The 14,324-nt window shown below is 43.5% G+C and overlaps 2 protein-coding genes across 3 annotated transcripts in view; both read right to left on the bottom strand.

Annotated features, from left to right (window-relative positions):
• The window catches only part of FBN2 (fibrillin 2), a 150,946-nt gene extending 146,684 nt beyond the window's left edge, over positions 1 to 4,262 (bottom strand). The window contains exon 1 of the mRNA XM_088156922.1: positions 616 to 4,262. The gene's annotated coding sequence lies outside the window, so the exon portion shown is untranslated. The remainder of the gene's footprint in view (positions 1 to 615) is intronic.
• Positions 4,263 to 4,415: 153 nt separating this feature from the next.
• Positions 4,416 to 12,743, bottom strand: LOC106862717 (ketosamine-3-kinase-like). 2 transcript variants are annotated; one of them, XM_014891905.2, is made up of 6 exons: positions 12,541 to 12,743; positions 9,775 to 9,926; positions 8,351 to 8,442; positions 7,793 to 7,875; positions 7,265 to 7,387; positions 4,416 to 6,574 (listed from the first exon to the last, which is right to left on the bottom strand). In XM_014891905.2, exons 1-6 carry the CDS (start codon positions 12,679 to 12,681, stop codon positions 6,236 to 6,238), a joined length of 930 nt encoding a protein of 309 aa, XP_014747391.1. In that variant the 5' UTR covers positions 12,682 to 12,743; the 3' UTR covers positions 4,416 to 6,235. The 2 variants fall into 2 exon arrangements, with proteins under 2 accessions (XP_014747391.1, XP_088013050.1); XM_088156924.1 differs by having other exon boundaries at positions 12,531 to 12,702.
• Positions 12,744 to 14,324: the final 1,581 nt, after the last annotated feature.

Here is a 14,324-nt window from a genome sequence, read left to right as displayed (position 1 = left end):
TCTGGGACTTGGCTAACCGGAGACTTCATAATGCACTCACCATCGAGATCACAGCACGGGAAAACTTTTACCTGCCTGCCGTTCAATGTTGAACATTTTTCATCAGCCCACCCCACCCGCGGCTTCCCCTGCACCCCAGAACGGATCATCAGTTCCCGCCGTGTCGGGGATCGTCCCCTCGTCTCCACTTGCGCCTTCGGGGGAATCTCCATTGCCTCCTCCGACCCTCCGTTTGGTTTCTGGGATGCTTCCGCCATTCCGCTCGGTTCCTCTGATCCCCCCCGTGCCGCTGCCGGCCGCTTCCCCGCCGCCCCTCAGCAAAGCCGGCCCCGCCACCCCTCAGAGGCTCCGGCCCGGCCCGGCCTGGCCTGACCCTGCCGCCCCTCAGCAAACCCGGCCCGGCCCGGCCTGGCCTGACCCCGTCGCCCCTCAGCAAACCCGGCCCGGCCCGGCCTGGCCTGACTCCGTCGCCCCTCAGCAAACCCAGCCTGGCCGCCACATCCCCGCCCTGGCGGTCGCTCGCCCCCTCCTCTCCTTCGCTTGCGGACCCCCCCGTCCCCTTTGGTGACGCTTCTTCCCATGTGAAGCCTAAGAACAAAATCGTGTCCATCTCACCTCTGCGTCCCAGTCTTCCTTCGTCCCGATTGACACAGGCTGTTGAAAGGCAGTGTCCAGATGAGCAAGCTCACCCCTGTATTATTAAAAGCTTTGCCTTTTCTAATGCTAACGAGGAGTGCAAGGGAGTTATGTTAGCTTTACCTAAATAGCCACCAACTGTCCTGCAAATGCTTTCCGCTTATAACAAACTTAACACCACAGCATATTGCTGAAGTCCAAGCTAGTACTTTAAGAGAGCAGCTTGCAAAATCCCAAGATTCCCAGGGAGATAAACTCCAAAAACCCCTGGAAACACAAACAAAAACCCTTAAGAAAACTCTTGCAGCCCTCCAGCCTCATTTTACCAAAAGTCTTGGTTTTCAGACTGGGAAGCCCTGCCACATTTAAAAAAAAAACAACTGTTCTGAGGTGACAAGAAAAGCTAAACCACCCAGTGTTTGCCCTCGAAAGGCAAGAGGAAGAAAGAAAAGGAAAGCTTTATGTTAATCAGTGTCGGTCTCAGTTTGACATCAAACCTACAAATCTGGATTTTTATGTTAATGGAAAAAGTGTGGAAATTGTTAGTTTCATAGAACACTTTTGGCAAAAACTTGGTTTGAACTGAATTTGTAAAGGTAAGATTACCTTTTTTTGTTACAGTTGGCTAGCCCCTGAACAAATTTGGTAGTTGAAATACGTGGAGAAGTCTTTTGCCAAAAAATAACTCATGAACGGTATGGAGCAAAATTGAGTGGTACACTGGCTCCTGCTACTCTTGTGTGCTTCATGCAGTGAGGATTTGCCTGTGGGACAACCAAGAACAAATGTTTGGGTTTCCTTAGCCAAGGCTGCAGGCACAGACACCATATGCCTGTCCAGTTCAAACCCAGAAAAGCCTTTTTCAACCTGTCCAGTCAGTGTGCTGGTAAAAGATTGGTCAATACCTATATATATATATATATATATATATATATATATATATGTATATGTATATATATATATTGTGATCCTTCGTCCAAAAGGCAAACCAGGAAGGAAGGAAGCAATTCTGTGAATGACTGCAACATTTGGACCAAATAACTTCCCAAAGCAGTATCTGAACCCCAAGAAACAGAGATCCTTGGTTCTCTAACAATGGATTTCTGCCTTACGTTTTCAGCTGGTGAAAAAGTGATCCTCCGAAGTACAACGTTACTCCCCATTACCTTGCATACAGAAACTCGAGGTTTTGGTGTAATTATTCAAATAGTTGGGATGGACATTCTAGGGTTGACCAATATCCATGACAATTACCAAAAGGATATTGGTAGGATATTCCCTCACACCTTGAAGGTGGTCCATGCAGCATTGGAAAGGTCACTGTGACAGCACCTACTGCTAAAGCAGTTGTTAAGAAGAAACATAGGGTAAAAAGATTTGCCTATCAATATGAAGAAAATTGTAAGAGTAATTTTATGCCCTGGAAAGCTACAAAAAGGGTTTCAGCTGATTTGTTTTTACTCCAACTTGCTTCAGCTCTGGTCTTGAAACAATTAGATCCAGTCGAGTGTTGGCTGAGTAAACAAACCAATGCCACATCCACTGCAATCAGTGATATGGCGACAGACATCAGCAGTGATAGACACACCACCCTTCAAAATAGAGCAGCAATTGATTTTCTTTTACTGGCACAAGGACATGGTTGTGAAGAATTTGAAGGATTGTGTTGTATGAATCTGTCTGACCACTCCAAATCCATCCACAAAAGCATACAAAAGTTGAAGGATTTGACATCTCAAATCAAAAGAGATGATGGATCATAGTTAGATGATTTGAGGGATGGAGCTTTAGCAAAGCTCGGTTAAGGGAGCTTTGCAAGATAGGTTTATATGTACTGATTGTTGTGGTGGTGGTGATATTTGTAGTAGTGCCTTGTACATTTCAGTGTGTGAGACAGATGATGGACAGAACCATCAAGGAAGCTTTTCTCATCCAAGAAAGAGATGTAGGAAATGAAATACAGAGAATTCTCAAATCTTACAGAAAAATCATGGGGTCTTGTGAAGTTGTCTGCTGATCCCAAAATAGTGCACACAAATGTAGACATAGATAAAGGCTTTGATTCAGGGCCTTGGAACAGACAAGACTTAATAAATCAAGAAATAGCACTTACTGCCAGGTTCAAGTTACGTCCTTGGAATGGATCAGCTCTTTTGCAGCATTGAAGTAATAATGTTTAAAACAAACAAAAAAGGTGCCTTAGACAAGCAAAAGAAAATATTTTAAGTAATGAAAGACTAAAGTTTATTAATATAGCCTTGTGTAAGAAGCTTCTAATGCTGTTTTGTTAGAAGAGAAAAAAATGTGCTGTAGTAGAACTGTATAAAGCAAAGTAATTAATAACTGAGAAAGCTATTAAGAGGATTTCTTTGTGGTTGTACCAAGAGGGGAGATTGCAGGAAACCATTCTATCAGTGTTACTGGTGAAGATCATGACAGTAATTTTCAACAGTATTTAGTTGTAAATGAACCATAGTGTGCAGAGGATTGCTCTTAAGAGGCAGACAAGGAAAAAAATTTAAACCCATTTTTGTAATGATGCTGTATTTAAAAACATGATCAACTCTGTGATGTACTTGCAAAGTGCACTGTCACTCTCGGGTATAAAGTTTTGAGCCTTTAAAACACACTATTATAACCCAGCTCCTGTAACACTTGTTTTACTAATGTCTCTATAAAGAGAGACATTAGTAAAACATTCTTTAAAACATTCTTGGCTAGATGGCTCTCCAGCTGCTGAAAGGAAAGAATCATACCGTGGGTTGCAGTGGAACACGTGAGGAAAGCAATAAAGTGGTTTGGCAACAAAATAATGACTAGAAATAGAGAGCCTTGTATCTGCACATTGAAAGCAACCCTAATTAATTTTTCTGTTTAATTGTTAAGGGAAAAACAAAGCAAATCCCCAAACAAACGAAACATCAAAAACCAAAAGTAACTGAATATTTACAAAGAAAAAAAAAATTGTTTTTTTACAAAGGAAAAAAAAACCTGTTGCAATCGTGGTGTGGCTTTGTTACCAGAAATACATTTTTCACCCTAAAGCTTTTTGTCACATTCTAATTCTGTAGCACTTCCCACCTGCTCTGACTTCTGCTAGAAGAGCCCAGCAGCAGTTTTAATCACCAGATCTGTTTTGGATCAAGACTGAGGATGGGAAGCAGGAGGAAAATCAGCACTGGAGTGCAACATTCGTACCTGCAGGCAAGTTTTGCAGGTTGCTGCAGCCTGAGAAGGGCTCAAAGCCAAGGGATCCATGGTACACGAGAGATTCCTGCTACATTCTTCTGCCTCTCTACACCCCTTCTGATCTTACTGACAGCAAAACACCGCTTTGAAATATTGAGCTTAATATCTTTACATTAACACTCTAAATATAATTGTTTCTACCTGCATAACTTGCACAACTTTTCTTCAATCACAAAAAGTATTTGGATTCAGTTCTATTAAGAAAAGGTCATCTCTGAAGACTTGCTGTTTCTCAGTAAGTTTATCTCATGACTACAACTGACAGAAAATCCATTTTCATATTCATTTCCCCCTGCTAATAATGAAGAGTATTTATGTATTTTAGGAAAATTAGTATCTTTACTTGCACTGTAATGAAGATGCAAATTTTCTTCAGTGACACACTGCTCCAAACCAATCTATGACCATGCACATTTCCAGAAACGCCTCCAATGATCATAATTTATCTAACAAACTCAGGATCTCTAACAGGTCAGAGCAAGTAATTCCCAAGAATAAACCAAGATCTAAGAAAACAGAGACAACGATAATCAACTGGGAAACCTTTTATTCAGGCAACAAGGTAAAACCTATTATACCACGCAGATTTTTTGCAGCAAAAGTCAGCCAGTGAGAAAAGTAGTAGAATTAAGGAAAGTTGTAAGGAATACCAATCTTCTCCAAACTTGTTTCCAATTAGTGTAAGATACAGCCAAACTAGCAACTAGAAAACCCTCAGTAATATGCCAATATTCAGTGCAAAGCAGTTTTAGTTAATAAAAGTCATCCCCCAACACTCAAGGTGCATGTTAGATGTCATGCATCTCTCTCACCTACCTGGTAGGCTTGCACAGAAGCACCAGTACCAGCCTACATCAAAAAGAGTACAATTTCAGTATTAACCCCTTGCAGGCAAAAGCCATAGCGTGTGGAGCTATCATCAAGGACTTCTGACACTGGTGAAGTGCTGCTCTGTGAGCTACATGTTACCTTCCTTTGGTTTCGTGTCTCTAACCACAACAACTACAGCGTGCACTTAGTGGGGACTGTCATGTGAGAGTTTAGGAAAGGAAGACCCCCTTGCTTTCCAGGATGTCCAGAGGTGTCTACATCTTCCCCTTCCTGGTGTGTCTGAGGCCCGGGGAGACCTTTACACGGAATATTGTACAGTGAACAGTGCGGCAGTCTAAGTCTGCATTAGAACTTTCACTAGCACAGATGTACAAACAATGCAGCCTTGACACTGGGCACATTCGTGGTGCCAGTGTGTTTACTGATCCTTGTGCCAGAAAAAGGATGATAAACTATTGTTGATAAACACACTGGTATCAGAAAGCACAAGCAGTAGTATCCCCTTGGAATAAAATTATCTGACGGGCATTCCTATGGAGAAGCAGAGGGTTACAGCCCGTGAGCCATCCCAGGAGTCTCCCATAACCTCCTTCCCCTTTTAAGTTGCATTTTTATTGTTGTCTTTTTTTCTTTCACTTTTTTGGAGTGACTTTAGTCATACATGTGAAGCATGTACAGGTTTGATTTCGTTAGAGAATACACCTCCACAAAGTATGTACATGAAAAGTGTCTTACCTGGAAAATTCTCTAAGAATGCACACTACTGGACAAAAGCATAATCCAAAAAAGGAAGAGAACTAGTTCAAGTGGAAGCAAAATTGCTGTGGATAAAAGTCCACTGACCAGAAAGCATGGAACAGCCTACGATCATTCCAGGAAATGGTGTGCATCCAATGGAATCAATCAGCAAAACCCTGGACGTCTTTAAAAGCCTCTGGTCCCAATCCTAAGTAATCTGCTTAGGCAGGGAGGTTGGACTAGATGACATTCTGTGATTCTCCCCCAACCTCACCCACTCTGATTCTGTGAAAATTAATAACAAGTCCAAATCCCTTCTCATAGTTCCTGTTACATAATTTTCCTGTTGTCTTTCAAGCTCTGTTGTTAATATTGCTCTCATCACACAGCTGGACGTGAAGAGCTGAAAGAGGGAGGAAGACACAGCAAAATGCAGCGAGCAACTTCATTTAGGTAACTTCTTTTAAACATCTCCTCGGTGTTTATTTGTATTTGTATTATCCTGAACAGTCTCACGTGCTTTCTGGACACTGAGACCTTTATTCACTGTGCAAATTAAAACTCCTTCCTTAGTTTTTTCCCTCGTGGAGTTATCCCCAGCTGTCTAAAAAGGGATGACTATTTCACACCTGGTGTTAGGCAGGAGTCACTGATTCTAGGTCTTTTACAAGGTCAAGAGTCTCACAGGTTGTTTTTAACATTACTACTCCTGCAGCTGCACCACCAAGCATGGGGCTCTGCAAACAACACGGGAAGTATTTGGCTTAAGCAACATGTTAAGTTACTTTACAAGGTTTCTCATAATGTTTAAAGAAGACCCTCTGTACCCAGAACCAAAATGGTTCCAGTGGTTCATGTAGTGGAACAGCTGATAAAGCTTCAGGCGTTTCTCAAACCCTGCAGCTTTGGGAATTTTACTGTGATAAGCAGAATAAAAAGAACTGCTGAAGCCACCAAACATCCCAGCTATTGCAAGCTCGTACTCTGAATGGCCATAGAAAGAAGCTGGATCAAAGATAATCGGACCGGAATCATCCTCAGCTACATTTCCTCCCCAGAGATCCCCGTGCAGGAGAGAAGGAACGATTTCCACATCACAGAACAAACTGGGTATCTTCAGCTGCACGGGGAGAAAAGCAAGACATGTACATTACACAATCTTTCACTTTAAAATGTAGAGGTTTATCTGCATACTTGAAGCATCTTAAAACCCGTCATTTGAAACACAATAGGGCCTGGTAAACAGAGATGCTGAGTACATCCAGAGGACTCTTATTTTTCATAAAAGGCAGAATAGTCATCTAAATCTTTTTTAGCAAGAAAATAAAAGCCTTGAAACTCAGATATTGACCAGGGTTAGTAACAACAACCACCAACACTTCATAATTAGAAATCTCACGGATATCACACCAAATTTCCAAACAGTAGGACCCAAAGAGCCAATAGTGCAGTCACTTAATCAGGTGCAAACAGTGAATGAACAGACAATGTGTGCAGGACTCAACTGCTTATGTACATTTTTCATGAGGAACATGTTACAGGGAATGAGAATATGAACTCCATCCAGTATTTCCCAAACAGTAAGGCAAGGTGGTATCTGGAACTCTGGAATTCAGCCTGGAATGTTAGCATAGGGTGCTGTGGCAAATGCCATTACACCTTAATACAGGGGCAGTTTAATCCCTAAAAACTGGGGTCTCCTACCAACAGAACCCGGTGCAAAGGAACAAACAGGAACTTTGTTTTGAGAAAATAAAATTTAAGTATACCCAGCTCTCCCAATAATGAGAACTGAGGGAATTGCTCCTACCTGCAGCTGTGCCCAAAGTTCTCTTGCTTCTCTGTCACCTGATTTCTTTTCGACCATGTCCATCTGGGGCTGAATCCTTTGTCTGGTGAAGAAACTCACCCAGTCACTCTGCCAGTCGTTCACCTGAGGGAACAGCACTGCAGATGTCAGTTCTACACCACGTAAAAGGCAGATTTTCTTCTTTTTCAAATAAGCCTTTTGAGGATCACACAGTCTTTGTGCTGCTACCATCCAGGACAGTAACTGCTATCATCATTTAATCAAACGTTATCTTAAAACATTAAATTCGGGGAATAGTTTTCTCTGAGTGATTAAAGTCCAAGAAATTGAAGAGCTATCAGTGTCCAAAGCAGTTTTAAGTGCTGTCTAAAGGACTTCCTTCCTTAGCAGGCTGAACCATGTTTTTTTGTTTTTATGGCTCCACAAAAATTCATTTATTTCTATTATAATAATTTTGACCCTCTGTGTCACTTGAAGGGAAAACAAGATAAATTTAAAATTCTATCAGTCTGATGAAGTACAACCTACCTGTGGAAGATAACCACAGCAGGTAACTGTATGAAAGCCAAACTGATCCACAAATTGAACTTCCGTTTCCCCTTGACCTTTACCTTTCAAACCAAAAACAAAAATACAAACAAAATACTGAGCATCTATGACAAAAATGAACCTTTAAAACTATGTAAGAATACAATGCTGCTTCTACTGAGAATAAAGAAATTGCACTTTAACGTTCTTTTTATGGTTACAATGTGTTTGTTTTTTAAATTTAAAGTTCAATATAAAACAGCTGTACACCACTATTCAAAATTGCATTTTAAGGTTCTTTATCTCCTCCGATACTATGTCCGTGTAGAAACTGTGGTTTGTGCTCCCAAGGGTCCAAAACTTTATGTTTTGCTTACACAGACCTGAACAGAGCAAACAAAAGCAAAAAGAATCCCTGTCTGGGTCTGTTTCATCTAAACCCATTCTCATGCAATCTTCAGGGGAAGATTAACTTGTCCTGAAGTAGCAAAAGTCATTTTAACTGCTTTGTAGACTATTATCAACTGGGTTAAATTTGAAAACAGCTGTGTACTGTACCAACTGTGCTCCCTTCTTTCTTCAGCTTCTCTCCAAGTTTCTGGTTATGAAGATGAAGATCAGCCAGCTGAGTTCCAAGCAGTGCTGAATGTCTAAGAAACAAAAAAGTAATCTGAGTACCAATGACACAGAACTAGGCCTTGATATTCCAGGAGTTACTTGAACAGATTTATCAAGTAAGTAAAATTAGTTCTACACATCTAAGAAAGTAATTTTTCAGTGTATTCCTGTTATAAACACCTTGTCTTCCTATCAAGATTACATATTAACACAAAATGTACTTACTTGGCTGTTTCTGATACCACTACTGAAAGTGAAAGTGAGCAGCAAGTATAAATTTACTAACAGTGAGAAACTATCAATTGTAATTTCTGTGTGGTATCACTTCTGTAAGGACTTTCAGTAAGATACGTGTAAGAAAGCATGCACAACATGTTATGCCTTTTTTTTTTAACTCTGGTAAACTGTGTTTGGGAAATAGAACCAAACAAGGCCGATCCTTTTCTTTTCTGCTGCTTCCAGCTGCTTTTCTCTAATATGCCCAGATGATGAGAGTCATAGAAGCCTGGTTTATTATCTATTTTTAATAAAACCGCATCCTCTACTCTGTTCAGAAGAGTCTTGTAGTAATCACATGCAGATACTACAACCAGGTGCCTCCCCTGTTAACAAAACTATGTTCCTTTTGTCCTTTGACCTTTCTCAATTTCCCCTGTTTTCAAGGCACTGTCGTTTAAGGCAAAGTTATTTCTTCAGTTTGCTCCTATTAACACAGGAAATCTGCATGCCAAAACTACCATTTTTTAAACAGCAACATCTTTCTCCTGGGACTCACTGAAGGCTCTTCATGAATTAGAAATTCTGCCAACAAGCAGGATGAGGGATAAGACTTTAAACTGGCTGCAGAAATTCCGAGAGAGAGAGAGAGATGAGGAATTTGTCATGATCACCTCCCAATGGAATCAGACAGAAAAATTCTTCATATTAAGTGCTAGTCACAGAGAAGAGTAAAAAGTTTGAAACTATTAAAATGAAGGTAAGAGCTGGAAATACTGACATCAAGATTAATTGATTTGGGGAAGTGCCTCTGCACAATCATGGCAAGCAAAAAAGTACACAAAACAGGTGATCAAGCTGGTCATTTTCCTTTCTGTGAAAAGAAACCTTGCTGTAAAAATCACTAATTACCTAAGCAAACAAACCCAAAACTAACCAAAAGTCATACTCACTTTGGAATATAAGACTAGGTGAGGCATTATAAAGTATTTTATACAGCTCTCTCCTGTGTGATTTCCCATATTGTCTTGACTCGCTTTAGAAAGAAATTAAACAAGTTTTCGCTATGAAAACAAATGATTTAACTATCATAACAGCCAAAATTTCTGGTTAAAGGAAGCAAAGATAAACTGTTTTAACTGTTTTACCTGTTTAAGCCCCTCATTTCCAAATGTTCCATCACAAACGCAGTACTGCCCCCAGGCAGGTCAATAACTTTGATGGGTTTGGGCACTTTTATAGTCTGTGTTTTCAGGATGGCTTCCAGACTTGCCATTTCTCCCTCAAACATTCTTCTGGCCTGCCAGATATTAAGGGAAAGCGTTAGTGTCTACGAGCATCAGCCACAGGTAAACAAAGCACTTCCACAAAAATCAATAGGTTTTTGTAAAAACTTGCATAGAAAGGCTGGAGGAAATGTTTATTCACACACAAGATACAGACAGAACCACACCAATACACTTGACAGTAGTTTTACAATTACAGAAATTTCACTTCATTTCACTTATAAAACAAGCGAGTGAAAATTACTTGGGTTCTAGAATTCTCTATAATTTAGAAAGTCTGTTTGCAACTGAAGCAGTGCAAACTGCTTTTAGATAAAGCATGAGCTCCTTCAGCTGCGCCCCATCAGAACTTGTGTTCTAGTGCTTTCACCAGAATGGTTTTCCACGGTGTTTTCTTTTACCTCATGAGGGAAGGGTGTGGGTGGGAATCAACTGTAGCTGCCAAATGCTCCTTATCACACCTGCACAACCCAAGCCGTCACCAACTGCATTTGCTTGGAAGACATTCTGAGTTTGGGACCTATTTCTGCACCTGTTACCCACAGCAAGGAAAATCTACTCTCCTGAATTCCTCCCCTGAGATCAGTGACACTCATCACATGAAGAAATGCTTCTGTACAAGAGCCAGGCAGGCGTTGTAGAAAGAGCACGTGGGAAATTTAATATATCTGGTAAATGCAAAAGCAGGGAAGTAGAATGAACAAAAGAGAAAGAGAATGCTAGCCCAATGATCCATGCAACACAGTCACAGGATAATTTGCAGTAGACATCAACATCAAAGCCTAGAAGCCATCACAGATTGGTTTGCGCTGAAGGGACCTTAAGACGTCCATAAATATCACCTTGTCACACCCCTGCCATGGCAGGGACACCTTCCACAATCCCAGGGTGCTCCAAGCCCTATCCAACCTGCCCTTGGAAACTTCCAGGGATCCAGGGGCAGCCACAGCTGCTCTAGACACCCTGTGCCAGGGCCTCACCACTCCCAGAGTCAGGAATTTCTACCTAATATCCACCCTGAATCTACTCTCTTTTAGTTTGAAGCCATCCCCCCTTTCCCTGTCACTCCAGGTCCTTGTAAAAAGTCTCTCCCCATCTTTCCTGTGGGCTCCCTTCAGGCTCTGGAAAGTGCAATTATGCCTTTACAGAGCCTTTTCTTCTGCAGGCTGAACAATCCCAGCTCTCCCAGCCTTTCCTCATGGTGCTCCATCCCTCTCACCAGCTCTGGGAGACACCTCTGGCTGTCCTTTTGCTGAGTTACTGAGGCATGAGCTACCTGTGCCCACAGGAAATCAGGAAATACGGTGTTTGGGTCGAAAGGTCACACGTGGCTAAAGCCAGCTGCTCAAACAGAGTAAGAATTGCTGATGCATGGCAGCTGCTGCTCACACAGCACAACATTTACAGCACTTCAACAAAGTCTGCTTTAATCACCACTCATGATCCACACACAGGCAAAAACATACAAAATGAAACTGCTGAATAGAAAATCTATCCAGATCTTCTTTTTCTTCCCCCTCAAGCCTGGTCTTGCAGCTAGTTGGATTGTATAGCTAAATACAGAATTAGCAAAGGCCTAAGCAAGTGCTACACCAATTCAAACTCTCTTCTGTAAAGCAGAATAACCCTTCTGTATTAGCCCATGTAACCACCCCCCTTCAGCTCCCCAGCTTGATCAGAAATTGTTGAGGAATGTGGAATAGATACAGGGGCATGCATACTTTCAAACACATTTGCTTGCTATGAAGGGCAAATACAAGTTTTGACTCATGTTCTGTCACTGAAGATATTTATGTGATAAACACAAGTATGGAGTAGCTTTAAAACTCCACTTGATCTCCCTTTTTGCAAAGGATAATGAAGAATTAAGTTGCATTGTACTTATCTCTACCACATGCAGGTATCTATCTTCAACAGTATGTTCCAGATATTGAAAGGACAAAGCAGAAAAGCTTGAACAATTGTGAAAAAGGTATCACTCATTGGGAAAAGCTTTTTCTTGTGTGCAGTGAATTAAAGGTTTAGTTAAAACCACAGAAGGTGCACACGCCCTCAGCAGACAATTTTATACCTGCTGGGCTGCCTTAGCCACTTTCACAGGACTTGCAGACACTGTTACATCACACTGTTACACCCTCCGGGGACGGAGACTCCGCCACCTCCCCGGGCAGCCCTTTCAATGCTTAACAACTTTTTCCTGAAAGAAATTCCTGCTGATGCCCACCCTGCCCTCCCCTGGCCCAGCCTGAGGCCATTCCCTCTCCTCCTGTCCCTGTCTCCTGGAGCAGATCCCAAATCCCCCCCGGCTGTCCCCTCCTGTCAGGGAGTTGTGCAGAGCCACAAGGGCCCCCCTGAGCCTCCTTTTCTCCAGGCTGAGCCCCTTCCCAGCTCCCTCAGCCTCTCCTGGGGCTCCAGACCCTTCCCAGCTCTGTTCCCTTCTCTGGACACGCTCCAGCCCCTCAATTCCTGTCCTGAGGGGCCCAGAAGTGGGCACAGCACTCGAGCTGTGGCCTCAGCGGGGCCAGCACAGGGACGGTCCCTGCCCTGCCCCTGCTGCCACACAGGCCCGGAACGCTGCTTCCCATGGCCTGCCCGCCCCCGGCACCCCCGATCCCTACCCCGCCACACCTCCGACCGAGAGTTGCTCTTCACGAACACCCGGCCGCGGTCCGTGTCGTAGCTCTGGCCCTGGCTGATGCAGCCGCCCCCCGTGTGCCCGGTCGGCCGCAGCACCGCGGTGCCGAGCGCCCGCTTCAGCGCGTCCTCCATGGCGGCGACTGCGGGGCGGGGACGGGGCGGAACCGGGCGGGCAAGGGAGAGAACGGACGGGCCGAGAAGGGGCGGAACCGGGCGGGCAAGGGAGAGAACGGACGGGCCGAGAAGGGGCGGAACCGGGCGGGCAAAGGGCGGCTGAGGGAGGCGGCTGAGGGAGGCGGCTGAGGGAGGCGGCTGAGGGAGGCGGCTGAGGGAGGCGGCTGAGGGAGGCGGCTGAGGGAGGCGGCTGAGGGAGGCGGCTGAGGGAGGCGGCTGAGGGAGGCGGGCGCTGCTGTCAAAAGATTCTCTCGTTCCTCCTAATCCAATTCTCCCGTGTGTTCACTTTTATTCTTCTCTTAATCACCGAAACAATTACAAAATCACATAAAATGTTGAATTGGAAGGGGCCTACAAAGACCATCAAATCCAACTCGCGGCGCTGCACAGGACATCCCCGCTATCCCATATGCCTGAAAGCATTGGTCTACAATATTTTTCTTAAAATCTGCAGAGCTGCATAGTAGAGGTACTGGCTCTCCAGGATCTACTGATAAATTTATTTTAAAGCCCTGGAGGAAGGAAAAGACCAGAAAAAACGCTCAGTTTCAAATATGATAATAGGCAACAAATGAAGTAGTTACAACGCTGAAACTTCTTTAATACAAAAGTTTGATACTAACTTACATCATCTTAAATAAATAAGCTGCAGTTCAGCAATGACATACATAATCTTACGGGCATTAACCTAAAGTTCTAAATAAATAAAGTACACTTGATAGACGTGTCCTGGCTGAAGCAGACAACGGGTGCCAGGACTCCTCGATGTTGCCAATTTGTGTATTAGTCCTTTAATGTAAGAAAGATGGTTGTGCAGATTCTGGCATCCATTCTTCACAGTAGCTGGGGCTAAACTAGGAAGGAAAGGTAAAAAGAATATTAAGGCACGTAACCATTTCGGCAGAGTTTAGAATTTCACGTTCTTCGTTTTAAAGCAGCACCAAAGAAAGCTCAAATGGGTGGAGTCTGAGGGCTGAAAAACTTCTTTGCCTTAGTTTTGCAAAAATCAGAGTCAGCACACGTCGAGTCAGAGCATCGGTGAGAATTCCTCAGGTTTCCCTTTGTCTCCTGGCGCAGCACCACGGAAGTCGAAATAATAATAATTCTGCCCACAAATATATTAGCAATCTAGCCAAAAACTAAATAAACGCGAGCCGACAAGCCTCAACGTTCATAAGGATCTAAAGAATTTTGACAGGAATTGTGGAATTTGCGTGCGTCCAAATCAGAGAAGTTTGTTGACTATCAGGGCATATCCAGGTGGCCCCAGTGACCTCACTGGTGACATCAGCTCTGGAAGTTTCTGCCGTCACAAGGGGCTTCTCTGGCCAACTGTGACCTCACTCGTGAACGTGGCCAATTGTGCCGTCACTGGTGCCATCAGCCTGCAAACCTCTGCCATCACAAAGGATTCCATCCCGGCCAGCTGTGACATCCCCGGTGATGTCGGTTCTTTGAAGCTCTGCCATCACAGAGGCCAGCTGTGCTGTCACTGCCGATGTCAGCTCTGCAGAGCTCTGCCCTCACGAGGGGTTCCACTGTGACCCGCTGTGACCTCACAGTGACAGCGGCTCTGCGGAGCTGTGGCGTCACAAGGGGCT

This window comes from Sturnus vulgaris, chromosome Z (genome assembly GCF_052056855.1).
Source record: "Sturnus vulgaris isolate bStuVul1 chromosome Z, bStuVul1.hap1, whole genome shotgun sequence".
NCBI lineage: Eukaryota > Metazoa > Chordata > Aves > Passeriformes > Sturnidae > Sturnus > Sturnus vulgaris.
This window is presented reverse-complemented; position numbering and strand designations above follow the sequence as displayed.